Raw genomic sequence first — 14,033 nt, forward strand, 5'->3', positions numbered from 1 at the left:
TGTAAAGTTACCAAAAACAAGTTTTGAAGTTGCAATAAAAAGTCATAATGTTAAATGTTGCCATTATGTCTGTAAACGAGAGTAAAATGGTTACTAAAAAAAAAGAAAGAAAGTTGTGACACCACAATAAAGTCATAACGATGCCGTTAAGTCATAAAGACAAAATGTTATTGAAAAAAGTTGGGAAAATGTGCATAGTTAGTACGGAAAAAAAAGTTATAACATTGCAGAAAAAAAACTGTAAAATTGCAAGAAAAAGTCCTAAATTTACAAGAAAAAAACCACCATAATACTGTATTACAAAATAAATCATGTTGACAGAAAAACTCAATGCTACAAAATATTCCCAAAGGGAAAAACAGTCTCCAGGATAGGAGAAAAAGTCGCAATGTTATAAGGAAAAAAAACCTGAAAGTTAGTTAGTAAAGTTAACGGTAAATGATCAATCATGGCTCACCTGTTTTGTTTTGTTACCCGAGCCCTGAGCAACTATGATGTCATTTTGACAGCAAGTGGCAAAATGGCCGCCCGCTGAGATGGATAAAAACAGCTGGATTTTGCTGCTTAACTCATAAAGATGACTATATTCTAACAAATGCAATATTAATCCAAATACCGTGTTTAGACTATTGGGGCGGCATACAACATTTGCTGTAAACAAATATTTTGGGTTGACAATCTCAAACTAATGATGTTGAGACCCTGAAAAAATCCATTATTTTGTCAGAACAACAATCAACCAAATTCCCTACGAAAGTAGCGTGCACATTAAACGAGCCAAACTGGTTGTCGAGAAGGTGAAATATGAAGTCGACTCAAAAAGGATGAGGTCATACTGGATGTAATATATTCCAGATGTGATATCCGTGAACGTACCTTCCACTCCACCAGGTTTTCCTCTTCCTGTCCTGCTGTAGGTCACACAGGCGAACATCTGGATGAATTCAACTAAGCAGAGCGTCAGCGTGACTTTTTAAATCCTCGTCCTGATAGCCTGCAATTGTAAGCCATGTCTAAAATTAGCATGGGGGCAGCGCATCCAGCTAATTGGGCCATTAAAACGGGACGTAATCGTAACAGAAAGGCATCGTACACAAACAATCATGCAGCCCAATTGTGACCCGCTTGGACAGGCAGTTGCAGCACGCCGCTCCTTCCCCGTGAACGATATCCTCTCTGGGGAATACTTAAGCAGCTCCAAAGATTCTCTAAACAGCTTTTGGCAGTTTTGCGGGAAATGGAAGGAGGGACTGATATGATGCTGTCCAAAAAACAGAGCATCAGAATCAGCTCCTCAACTCACTCCAACATACTTCCTTGCTATCAAAATGGTGCCAGAATAACGCTTTTATTTCTCTGGCCTGAGTGCAAAAATAGCAAATTGCTGAATATTTTAGCTCATGAAAGGAGAGGGTACACCCCCCCCAAAAAAAAATTACTTTTTTTTTTTAAATAGAAGAATTTATTAATGCCGAGCCACAAACATGGTTCTGGGGTTCAGTGTAGTGTACAATAACAAAAAGAGCGGTGTTGAGAAGAAATTCACAGAAATTGAAACAACTATAAAGCCAGAATAAAATAGAAGCACTCACCCTTTGTTGATGGGGGCAGAGGAAAAAGATGAAAAGGAGCCACTAACTTCATGGATTCCTCATATTCCTAGCAAACATACAATTGTGCAAGTGAACCATTGTACATTGTAATAAAACTAGGGGGGGAAAGTGAGCTCACCTTTAATGGAGTTTTGAGGCATTTTACAAAAACAAAAGGTTTTGCTTTTTAAAGGGCATCACTCAGGGCTAATCTGTGCCCATTGTTTTTTTGTTTGTTTTTTGTTACACCAAATGCCTTCACCTCTTACGCCTTCAGGGCTTCTCTCAAATCGGAGCATGGCATCGTTCAGGGCTCCAAACGAGGCCTATTGCTGTTTATGTCTTTTCCCCAATGAAATGATTTGTATATTTACAAATATTTATTCAGATGCATCCAAATTCCTGTCATCAAAAAGAAAATTCCCGTTTGCAGGAAGTCACTCAGGTGTTTCAAGGAATAAGAATACCTTCTTTTTGGATTCCGGTTCCCTGAATGCACCAGTTCTGTTTAATTTTTCAAAATAAAACAAAAAATGTCCAACTGTTGTCTCAGAAATTCCACATTTTATTATTACATTGCATTCATTTACTTATATTTTGATCTAAAAACGGCCCCAATAGCCTAGCATTGAATTGTAATTTGCTGTCAGAAACACTAATCCCACTCAAAGGCACCAGAATGACTTGAATTCCAAGTTATAAATACTGCAAATGACCTTTAAGACTCAAACCATCTTCTTTGTTTTGTTTAGCGTAAATGAGACACGTCAGTTGTCCATTTCCATGACTAACTTTCATCGGTCAGACAACGTCCGAGGTGAAGCCTGAGCACGCCCCGACTGTGCAGCTTGAGCAGCAGGTCAAACTCCACAGGCATGGCGTGGAACCAGCGCTTGGCCTTGGTGTCGTCGTAGTAATGATTGGTCAGCGTGTAGAGCCCGTGCGGGTGGTTGCTGAAGGGCCAGAAGCCGTACAGGTGCACGTTGGAGCACGCCTCCAGAGCCAAGCTGGCCAACATGATGCCCGTGCTGAGTCGACGGGATTTGAGGCCGTTGGCGTTCCAGAACTGGGACAGGTTACGCAGGTAGTCCGGGTTGAAGAAGACGGCGCGAGACGAGCTGCCGAAGTCCTCCAGGGTGTAAGCCACCCGCAGAGACACCTGCGTGTTCATGCGAAAAGAGAAGGCGGGAAGGAGAATCAAGGACTTGCCGTAGCTCTGGAGCCTCTCCATGACGTCGCGACGTCGTCCCGACAGAGAGTTGTACCTGGGGGGGGGGGGGGGGGGGGGGGGGGGGGTGGAATTAACGTCACAACAACAGCACAAAGCTTGCTGCCCACTGTTTCCACTCCAGTCCCATAGGTGGCAGTAAAGCGCAATGCAAAGTGGTCGCCGACTGCCACAACAAGCTTCATCTTCACTGCCTCATTCGGGCCCCAATGCAAGCAGATTGCAACCACGGCAATGTTCAGTCTTTTACTCCTTTGGCCATTAGGCCACACGCACGAGGTAAGAAAAACTCCGCCCCTCCCCTCCCCAAACTAACTGTGGCGTGTGCAGGGTTCGCACACTCTACTATAAAAGAAAGATAAAAGCTGATCGGTGCGGTCAGAGTAAAACAGTCAGGGCTCTTCGTACTCATCTGGGCATTGGTGAAGCATGCATGATGAAGAAAAAGCTTTAATATTACCTTTTTAAATGGCACAATGCACGTTTAAGTATCTCACTAGCGACAATTATTTTTCCAAATGTGCTGATGTCAGAACGTATTAAAAAAGAAAAAAAGCTAATGGTTTGAAAAGAAACACAAAGTAGCAAAGTTCCGACAAAAAAATAAAAAGTCCTACAAATTATTACCGATGATCATTGTGTACTCCACAAGACTTTTGCTATTTGTTTGCCATTTTGTAAAGGGAACAAGTGCTGGTAAAAGAGGCGGCCCATGATGATAACAGAACAAGCAATAGAACTACAACATCAGAACACATCTGGCAGCTCGGTACCGTATGAACAATGCAATTTTTGAACAAAGTTTTTAATTAGGATAAATAAAGTTTCGCTTTGAAGACACCTGCCTATTTGATCGGCATTATGCGTCTGTCAAAGGGTGAATAGTTTGAGATTATTTTTGTTCGACTGTGATTACGTCTCGTTTTGAATATTACAACGCAGTTGAAAACTATTGCCTATCTAGTTCATACAAATATTATAACTCAATTCACATTATTTCGCAAGGAGCGTTTTATTTTTGCCATTGTAGCAAAACAGACCTTGGAGGTTTCAATGCAATTTGAAAAGGAACATTATTGCAGCAATGCTTTTTGCAGAAAACGCGGTCCAAGAGAGTCTGCGGTCGCGCTCACTTTTCATTGAAGATGCTGGGGTTGGCCGAGACGAGGTCCGTCCTGGCGCCCACGTCTTTGCCGTACTTTTCGTTCACAGGCGGTAGATTGCACCTCATCACAAACCGGGCAGAGTCGATAATTTTCCCGCAGCCGCTGTCCGCCAGGATGCCACCGTTGCCCACCACGGCGCAGGTGTCAAATGTCTCGTTGGAGAATGGATGCTCCTGAAAAACAATACGGTCACGTTTGTTTTCATAAAAAGGCAGAGACAAAGACAAAGAGCATAGAGCTAAAACTAAATTATAATGTGAGGGAAAATAATAATATTTTGAGAAAATTAATAAAAAGAAGCATGTTACTAAAAAGTTGTAAAGTTACAAAAAAAATGTAAAAGAAATGTAGGGAAAATCCTTAATTTTGTGAAAGGAAGTTGAGTTAAAAAAACAAAAAAAAAAACGTAAGAATGGTCAAATTATCAGGAAAAACTCACAATGTTACAAGAAAAACATTGAAAGAAAAGTCTTAAAGGGAAAGTCAACCCCCAAAAAATGTTTACAGTAGTATTTTCTATGCAGCACCACTAGTCAAAACATGGTATTCTGATTAATATTGTGTTTGTGGAATATGAAAATCCAGCCGCTTTCCCAATATGGCACCATTGCTATAAAAAGCGCTATATAAATAGCAGTCCATTCCAGTCCGGTCAAACCATGGCACAGCTTCAGAAAACAGGTGAGCCGTGATTGGCCATAATACTTCAACCCGGAGCAACTGCGATGTCATTTTCAGTCGGCAGCAAGTCCGTGGCAAAATGGCCGCACACTGAGATGGATTAAAAACAGGTGGTTTTTGCTGATTAATTCACTTTCCACAAATGCAATATTAATCAAAATACAATTTTTAGATTAGTGGTACAAAAGTTGAGAGAAAAAGTCCTACAATTACAAAAAGTCAGTTACAAGGAAAAAGTTGAGGGAAGATGGTTAAAGTCATAAGAAAGTCATTATGAGAAAAGCTCAATTTAAAAAAAGTTTTTTATAATGAGGGGTAAAAAAAAAAGATTTTCTAAAATAGTGAAGAGGTATCAGAATGTCATAGAAGTTCATATTGACCAAAGGACAAAAAATAGAGAAAATGTTAAGTTATGAGAGAATAGTCGTAAAGTCCCAACAAAGTCAAAGTTGCAAGAAAAAAATATTGCATTACAAGGAAATGGTCGTAAAGTTTGAGAAATAACGTTAAGATGTGAGGAAAATTAGCCATGCATCATGTGCGCAATGCGGCGTGCCTTGATGAATGTTTTGAAGATGGACGGCGTCACCCGCAGCGTCTTGGTCGTTTCGGCATCGTAGACCATTTTGGTTCCCACGGGCGTGTTGGCCTGCGTGATGATGGACTTCTCGAACCCTCGACATGAGCTGCTCAGCTTGGACCTGACGGGACCGACAAACACTAGAGCAGTGATGCTCAAAGTGTGGTACTACTCTGGTGCTGGTTGAAAGAATCACTACACAAGTACATTTCAGACATAGTTCACTTTTTAGTATGAACTAAAACTTTTCCTTGTATTCAGGCGTTAATGTTTAAACTGAGCGTAATGTTACAGTGACTTGCAATAATACTTTTATAAACACTTTGTTTTTGTTTTTTTGTGTGGCGGCACCTGAGAAAGATTTGAGAACGACTGTTCAAGAGACTTGGTTGAGCACCTCAATTAATTAATGAATTAATTAATTGACATCCGTCACATGATGTAAGCATGACGCTGCTTTGCATACATTTTACATACATTTGCACACGTCTGCGTGTTTGTCTTACGTGAAATTCCGGTAGTTTTCCTCGTTCTTCTCCCACTTTTGAGAGTGACGCTTCAACACGTCGTCAATCAGTTCCCTGCGACACACGCAATTACAGTCACATGTGCAACGATCAAATCAATGGATAATCATTTTTGATCGAATCATCATTTAGAGACCTTGTTTAATTTAAAACTGCCCAAATCCTCACAAGTTAAGACTCTCATCAGTTAAAATGTTCTCCGATTTCCAACGTAATTGTTAGTTGCAGGCAGCCCCAAAAGCAATACACAAACGTACGATCTGGGAAATAAGTTGAATGAATGACGGGGGGAACTTGCCTCACCTGCAGCCTTTACAAAGCACAGATGGGGAACTTTTCCTCTGAGCAGGTGGTTTGTGAGAGGCCAGCCCACTGTGGGAAAACAAAAGTCAGGGGGAAATCAACATCTCAATTAATGAATTTTGCCAATAATTCAAGCAAAGGAAATCATGACGTTAAAAAGGGGAAGAAATGTTGAATTGGATTGAGAATTCACCATTCATTTCTCAATTTTGAGCAATGAAACTTTTTTTGTTCAAGAAGGCAAGCAACATAATTGGACAACTCCATTTGAAAAAGTCATCATTCAACCAATCATTTTGTTTGTACAACGTACCATACGTAATTGCTTAACGAATGTTAACCATATTGGATTGGTGCATATCAAATTGGCAAAACAAACAGGGAAGGAAAATGAGTATTTTGCTGACGAGAAGACCGCTCGCGAGTCGCGCCAGACCTCTGTTCGTCGATCAAATACCAGGTGACGCTGGACAACAGGCTGCCCAAACACAGCAGAGTTATCGTCGTGGACGACCCGCCACAAGAAGCCATCTTTGCCAAAACGCCAGGAGAAGACGAGAGTCGCTTTCACGGTCCTAATTAAGTGGAAGCTAGACGTCACCGGTAGAGCCGGTGGTTTTGTTGTTGTATGGTTTTGTTTTGTTTTGTTTTGTTTTATCCGGGCATCTTTCCCAAGGCCGCGCGTACACGCACCCAACCCGGCAAGTGCGCGCCGTTTACACAGCTGTTGCGTGATTAGTAATTAGATGACGTCACGCGACAATGTTCAAGTAAAAAAAAAAAAATGTTATAAATGTGATTGCTTACCATTAGTAATTGTTAGTATATTGTTGCTGTCAGAGCAAAATTTCCACATTATTATTATATTAATAAATCAATCGATCAACCAAACTTTATTTATAAAGCGCTTTTCACACACAAAAATAGAATCAAGTGAAACCATGCCCTCCCACCACTCGTCCATAGACACGCGCCGGCGCGCGCGCACATGCAGGCTAAGTAAAGAGCAGTGGCGTCACTAATATGTTTTATGGACAGGGGTGATCCCCAGCCCCCAGGAGATGCACATGATGTAGTGCAAGGTGAATTCTCGTGGTGTATTTGTGAGTTTACAAACTTGTACCGAGCCAGCTAATTTTGACTGATCCGAACCACTAGTGGTTTGGACCATTCACAAAGCAATATTATGCTTGGGGGCGGTATATGCGGCTGTGATGAAAACAAGAAGCGCTGAGGCCATGTGAAACAAGCAAACTTAGGGCTGGGTAAAAAAAAGAATGATTGATGTTGAATCGATTTTCCTTTTCGAACAGAAGAACAGAGAGAGACGCTTTGTGCGTTTTTAGCTGGTAAAGATGTCGCACTTGTTTTTTTTTTGTTTTTGTTTTTTATACCTACGACAACAATGACAAAATGTTCATCCGTTGCCGTGATAGGTCAAAACAAAAGTTTGGTGGGTGTGCTTCGTTGCTGCATTGCCCAATCAGCGTATTGTACTGAATGTCCCGTCCCGCTCGATCGAACCCACAACATTGATCGAACCCACTGAGCTACGCCATCATTTTAAGTTTCTTTCTCTTGGTCTATAGCTTGATGACTAAAACTTCAGTTTTGTCCAGGTTCATATGGAGAAAGTGTGCTGCCACTCAATTTGATGAGACTCGGAGATGTACAGCTGCGTATCAGCGTAACTATGGGAACTCACCCTATGTCTCCTGATGACACTGCCAAAAGGGAACATGAATTGAAACAGGGCCTAAAATTGACCCCTGCGGCACACCATCTTATTTCTTAGACTTTGAAGAGCATATATTGAAATGAGCCATTAAAGTTCTATCAGAGAGACACGAGAGAGCTAGTTGTAACATCACGAGAAAGTTATAGTTACAAGTAAATAGTCGTACGGTTGACAGAAGTGTCTTTGTGTCTGCGCAAGTGACCCCTTGGCTCTTCTTGACAGGAAGCGTGCTTGCTTTTGTGTGTGTGTGTGTGACATCATGGAGAAAAACTTTTTGGAATGGACAGACAAACAGAAAGAAAGGCGACAAACCATCACCCACTTCCCCCTCCTTCCGCCCATCATGTGTGTGTGCGTGCGTGAGAGAGCAAAAAGAGGAAGTTTGTCTCTGTGGCATCAAGAAACAGGAAGTCAGGCGAGACACGGTGCAAGTGGCAAAACAAGGTTTCACGTGACATTTCGAACGTGGGGGAACTTCCTCTGCTTTCAAGTCTAACTGATTCATTTTAAAAATGACAAGTACTTGTCACCCATTTATCTATACAATGGGTGGGCAAGATATGGCAGACTAACTTTTTTTTAAACTAACAGCACAGTGGCCCAAGTAGAAAATGCGGGGGCACACTATAGGAGCAAGTCAATGAAAAATTTACTTGCACTGTCTCATATTTTTGGTGCATTATTATTATATACATTATCATGGGTTCTGTAATATTTGTTGTGTCAATTCTGTCATCCACCCGCCCACACAAAAATTTTATACAATAAAATGTCTGTATTCATTTGTGTATGTATTTATAATTAAATAATTTAATTGCATATAATTAATGTATTGAAATATAAACATAATAAGATGATGTTACACATATAATGTAACCCTTCATTGCGGGGGATATGTTCCAACCCCCCCCCCTCCACCCGCGATGAGTGGAATCTGTGATATAGAACACCCTATTTAAATATTACATAGGTATATTTTTTATAGCATTTAAAGCACTTATTTGAAGGTATTTAAAACTTTAAAATTCCCCCCAAAAAATGTTGACTACTGAGTAAGCTGCAGCGGAAAAGAAAAAAAACAGTCTACCAATGTCTTTACAGTAAAAAAAAAACAATTTTTGTTTGCCAGTCTGACAAATTTAGTTCACAATGTTAGACAAAATAGTGTGCTGCTATCTAGTGGTCAACAGTGGAGTTGCATCTAAAAGGCAGTACCAAATGAAGATAGCTGGACAAAAACAAAACAGCAGGACAGCGAACCAGAATCCGCGATTGTTGGGGTGGTCTTTATCGTGGGATTTTGTTGTAAATGTGCAAGTAAAAAAACAAAAAACTATCACCAGAGTAGATGAGGAATGCATATGGAAAATGCAGATGCAGTCACTTCCACTCCTGTTAAAATTACATCATGATTAAAGAGTAGCGGGACTGGTTTGATGATGGCAAAGGTTAAGAATGTGGGGAGGGTCACAAAGCTTTAAAATATAAATAAAATATATGGTTTGGTCGCTACGTCAAGATTTTTTGTGGTTCAGGAACATAACAGTGTATAATTAGTCTTGTGACATTTTAATTTGGTAATGTGTCGTGAGATTTTTTTGAACGCAAAAAAAACGTGCCTTGGCTTAAATATCTAAAATAGAGAACAAAATGCCACAAATGACAGTAGGAAAGATTTTTACTTCACAGCATTTTCAACTGGATTTGTTCTAGTGAGACACATTACTTGTTAACTACTTGTTGAAGCATGTAAGCGCATATCACTTACTGTACCACATAAGGCCTGTTCTTTCATTGATAAATATCCCTCACTTGTGCCTTTTTTTTTTTTTTGAAGGTTTGCATTGAGTCAAGCAGACAAGGTGTGATGTGTCTTTTATGTACACTTTTTATTTTCAGCGATCCACACACACATTTAGGCGGGAGATGGCGAGCCCTGATCACTTTTTGCCCTCGTCCTCCTTGGACAAGTTCTTGATGATTTCCTCCTTCTTGGCCTGGAGGCGTTCCTCTCGGCGCTTGCGGGCCTCCTTGGTCTTGGTACGGCGGGCCTCGGCTTGATCGCTGCAAAAGGGTAGGGAAACAACACTTTAATTTCAGGTCCGCTGGTGATAATGACGTCAAAGTGAGGCTGCAGACGTACGCCAGGAGCTTCTTGCGAGCTTTGTCGGCCTTCAGCTTGTGAATGTGCTCCATGAGGATGCGCTTGTTCTTGAACACGTTACCCTTGGCCCTCAGGTACAGGCTGTGGTACCTAAAGGGGGTAGGAAAAACACCCAGAATTCATTGTTAGATTACATTTTGTGTTCTTCTGTTATATTGCATTCACTTTCAACAGCCCTTATAAAGTGAAGATTTTTGGAGGAATGAAATTTGTGGTTTTTCAGTGGCGAAAAAAAGAAGAAGCAGCAAATATAATGTGTCCATCAATTATATAGCGTTTACGTTGGATATCAGTCAACTGTTGCCGTGGTATTATATTAAACATACACCCAACATCAGAAATGTATTATTCTTTGATTGCTCTCGTGGCTACACAGCTGCTTTATTGAGAAGGTACTCAACTTAAGACATTACTGCCATCTAGTATTTTTTTTGGAGCCTACAGCACTACCGTAAAGTTCTTTCCATAAATTCTTTGTCTTTGCGACTTTGAGCTTGTCACATCAGGGGCACAGCGAGTCACATTTTATGCTTGCAAATATTTGGGTGTACAAAAGTTGAAATGTGCTTAAATTGTGTGAAAGGGGAAAAATGTATATATTTTCTAAATCTTCTATTGCAGATTTTCACTTATTGTGGGTGGATCTAGAACATATCCCCTGCAATAAACAGGTCGACTGTACATCCTATTTAAAATTATATCGTCAAGATGCCTGGTTCTTATTACATGTGCCTGTCGATCTTCTTGGACTCCCTGTAGCGGCGCAACAGGCGACGCAGGATCCTCATGCGGCGCATCCACATCAGCTTCTCGGGCATACGGGCGTTGGCGGTACCCTTTCTCTTGCCTATGGACAGGAAGACAAAACGTCGGGGGAAAGGCCTGGCGCAAATTCCCGGCTGCAGCGGACAGCAGTGCGCGGCACCTACCGATGCCCATGTGCCTGCCCTTGCGGCGTGCCAGCGTGTTCTTGCGGCAGCGGGCCCTGGAGTGGACCGTGACAGGCTTGCGGATAATGAGACCATCCTTCACCAGCTTGCGCACCTGCTGGCCTTGAAGGGACAACAAAAAGAAGACGAGTGAGGAGGAGTTGCGAGTGAGTGGGGGAAAACCTGGTGGGCCGTCGGGCTAATAAAACGCTGGGGGAAAGCCTAGAAATGTATTGACTCTTGCACCCAGTATCAAGAATGATTGCATGTAAACTAGCAAAACATCAGTTCCGTGTGGCTTTAGTGAACAATTTCGATGTAGAAAAGACGGGGGGAAAAGTATGTATACACATACTGGTTTGTGTGTGGAATGGCGTTAAACCTTGGAAGTGGCATAAGGGCGATACGGCCTCGATATTTTTGGTCCACTTACGAGAGTTAGCATTGGCGATCTCGTTGGTCTCGTTCGGGTCAAGCCAGACCTTCTTCTTGCCACAGCGTAGCACGCTGGCGGCGAGCCTCTTCTGGAGCCTGAGCATACTGCATGACACCAACACACCACACAATTAAAAATCGTATACACACATCTAGCATTAAAAACATTTTTGCACTTCTGACGTGGACTTCGAGCTCCGGGTAATTGTGGATGTTGCTAACCGTTAGCCGGCTGGCAACATGGCCGCTCGCTCGGCTACATCGTGTGACGCGAAGCCCCGATAAAAAACGCCGTGGCGGTATTTGGAGGGCGGATTACAACCCGTGTAACTTAAATGTAACATATTACGTTTTAATTGAGAAGCACGTTGTGTAAAATGTCTTTTTAGACAATTTAATAATGGCATTTGTCTTCTTTCGACGGCTGTCCTACCTCATGGCTGCTACTTCGATAGAAAAAGGCAGATTTCGGCAACTGGCAGGAATGTACCATTATGGAGGAAAGTCCATCTCAATCAATGAAAAGCTTTCTTGAAAGGTCGATTCTATTTTGCACCAGTACTGCCTATTTTAGTCATACTTACTTTTAATCTGACACAACACAATAAATATTTAGTTTTTCTGATAGATACACTCACTTTACTTAAAAAATATCTTCATGCACTCCCCTTCGCATCATAATGGTAACGACCACAGTCCTAACGATGCATTGTGGGTCGTAAGGGTGCAGCTTACTCTTGTACCACACGAGGGCAATGTTTGGGGTAAAGACCCTGGAGCAATTTTGTTCAAATAATCCAATTACAGTGTTCTAATTAAAATAATATACCGGTACAGGTCTAAGGAAGCATATTGCGTTCACTGAAAAATAGGAAAGCGATTTATTCTGAAATAACAGAGAAAAATATTCCTGAAGCATAGGGGGGAAAAAAGCCAAGCCCAATTACTCAGTAAAAAAACGGAAAGTGTTTATTCCTTAAGTGACTACAATACGCTTTCATAATCAACACAGTCTTTAATAAAAATATTTACAAAACAGAGGAAGAGAAGCTACAGTGGATTAAAAAAAAAAAGTCTACACACCCCTGTTCAAATATTCAATTCAAAACCTCTCCCACCACTAGTGTGATTGTCTCAATTGAAAAGGAATTGAAATCTGTTTAAACCCAATATCTACCAAAGACGAGACAAGACTCTGATCACACATTGCATAGAAATCAAAGCATAGTTTTCTTTAAGAACAGAAAACAGTACTCAGCATATTAAATGCGTATACCCCAAGAGATTTCTTAAAGAACCTCAAATTTCCTTAATCTGAATCATGCCATTTTCTTGCATCACAACAATAACTGTAGTTACATAGTATATGTTATAATGTTATATTTAGCACCATACTATACATAATCTCTTAATTAACCCAGTGTGAACTCCCACCTATATGCTGATTTGCATTCACCTTTTTTGCAAATTTGACTTTATATGTGGTAACCTATCCTACATTATGTGATGAAAAACTCACCTGCTCACTGTTTTTGTGCTCCGACCAAAGCAATAAAAGTATTATTTTGCTGCCACCATGCTTCAGCTTGATGTTAAGGAACTACGTTGAAGATAGTTTTATTTAGACAAAAGTAGTGTTTTACCAACAGCTTGTGGAATTTTTATGTCAAGGACCCACGTTGAAGTGAGTTGAGGAGTTTCACTTCGGGGGGGAAAAAAAAAGTCCTTTACCAGCATCGTGGCGTAATTTTAGGCAATTCAAACCTTTTTGGAGGGGGGTTGTCAATTACTCATGGATTTTTGCTATAAATAAATACTGCGGTTAGATAGAGTATATAATATGATGCTCCTCATTCTACCGCATATGTTTGCCATACAGTCGTAGCTCGCCAGCAGTAGCAGGCCGTTGCCACGGTAACAGTGCACGCGCCAGCAGTGTGGGTGCATGCATGCACTCCTTCACCTCAGTTAACCGACAATATCTACAGCACAATCTCACTGCAAAGATAAGATGCTAAATTTGTGTTTAACTGCGACATGCACACGTATGTTCCCTTCCTGTTACTTTTTCTTTCACACACTGTTTAGGTGGTGCCTTTCCATCAACCTGTGTGGCTGTCAATAATATACACAACAAAAGTGTACTGCTTCTTTGCTGTGTCTATACTTTTAAAGCAAGCCCAATGTACTTTTACTTCCTGTTTTCATTTCTTCCACAGCCCGTTTAGGCAGTGGCATCCCATCTGTCTTCTGCATAGCTGTGGATAATATTAACAACATAATTTACTAAATGACAGCGTTACTTTGCTCTATTCACTTTTCAAAATTCCAATTACAGCCTGTTCATTTAAGTTAATTCCATGGCCTGTTTAAGCAGCAGCATCGCATTTATAACAGATTGCTAGATACTACCAACAATTTTTTTTAGAGGGTTCCGCTACTTTGTGCTCTCATTTTTAGCATTAGTATTACATGACCACTGCCCGGCATGTACTTATGCTTCCTGTTAAAAAAAATTCTGCAGCCTGTTTATGCAGCGGCATCCCACCAGAATACTTATCATCATCAGTACATGATGTTAAAACTGCCACCCTGCAGTTACTCCAGTTTCCGTTTCTTCTGCAGTCCGTTTAAGGCAACGGCATCCAGTAAGTCTGGGTAGCAGTGTTTAAAACAACATTTGCTAAAGG

General features: G+C 41.0%; 2 protein-coding genes across 3 annotated transcripts; both read right to left on the reverse strand.

Annotated features, from left to right (window-relative positions):
- Positions 1-2,244: 2,244 nt before the first annotated feature.
- On the reverse strand, positions 2,245-6,773 carry LOC147182314 (alpha-2,8-sialyltransferase 8E-like). 2 transcript variants are annotated; one of them, XM_086080952.1, is made up of 6 exons: positions 6,514-6,773; positions 6,078-6,146; positions 5,754-5,828; positions 5,257-5,368; positions 3,954-4,159; positions 2,245-2,857 (listed from the first exon to the last, which is right to left on the reverse strand). In XM_086080952.1, exons 1-6 carry the CDS (start codon positions 6,606-6,608, stop codon positions 2,380-2,382), a joined length of 1,035 nt encoding a protein of 344 aa, XP_085937078.1. In that variant the 5' UTR covers positions 6,609-6,773; the 3' UTR covers positions 2,245-2,379. The 2 variants fall into 2 exon arrangements, with proteins under 2 accessions (XP_085937078.1, XP_085937068.1); XM_086080942.1 differs by having other exon boundaries at positions 5,224-5,368.
- A 2,912-nt stretch (positions 6,774-9,685) lies between these two features.
- Positions 9,686-11,820, reverse strand: rpl19 (ribosomal protein L19). Its single transcript, XM_086074970.1, has 6 exons — positions 11,777-11,820; positions 11,342-11,448; positions 10,909-11,031; positions 10,706-10,826; positions 9,959-10,069; positions 9,686-9,879 (listed from the first exon to the last, which is right to left on the reverse strand). Exons 1-6 carry the CDS (start codon positions 11,779-11,781, stop codon positions 9,756-9,758), a joined length of 591 nt encoding a protein of 196 aa, XP_085931096.1. The 5' UTR covers positions 11,782-11,820; the 3' UTR covers positions 9,686-9,755.
- Between the last annotated feature and the right edge of the window lie 2,213 nt (positions 11,821-14,033).

The sequence above is a fragment of the Leptonotus elevatus genome, chromosome 1 (genome assembly GCF_054856555.1).
Source record: "Leptonotus elevatus isolate MCC_2025b chromosome 1, RoL_Lele_1.0, whole genome shotgun sequence".
Taxonomy (NCBI): Eukaryota; Metazoa; Chordata; class Actinopteri; order Syngnathiformes; family Syngnathidae; genus Leptonotus; species Leptonotus elevatus.

What these genes read in the sequence shown, in the direction of transcription:
- LOC147182314 (XM_086080942.1), bottom strand. Translation starts at nt 6,608, where the DNA reads ATGGCTTCTTGTGGCGGGTCGTCCACGACGATAACTCTGCTGTGTTTG. An exon ending in TCTTCAAAACATTCATCAAG is followed by an intron (nt 4,160 to 5,223) that starts GCACGCCGCATT and finishes ATTGTTTTTCAG; the next exon opens with GAGCATCCATTCTCCAACGA. An exon ending in CCCAGCATCTTCAATGAAAA is followed by an intron (nt 2,858 to 3,953) that starts GTGAGCGCGACC and finishes CCCCCCCCCCAG; the next exon opens with GTACAACTCTCTGTCGGGAC.
- rpl19 (XM_086074970.1), bottom strand. An exon ending in GGGCAGGCACATGGGCATCG is followed by an intron (nt 10,827 to 10,908) that starts GTAGGTGCCGCG and finishes TCCTGTCCATAG; the next exon opens with GCAAGAGAAAGGGTACCGCC. An exon ending in GCTCGCAAGAAGCTCCTGGC is followed by an intron (nt 9,880 to 9,958) that starts GTACGTCTGCAG and finishes ACCCTTTTGCAG; the next exon opens with CGATCAAGCCGAGGCCCGCC.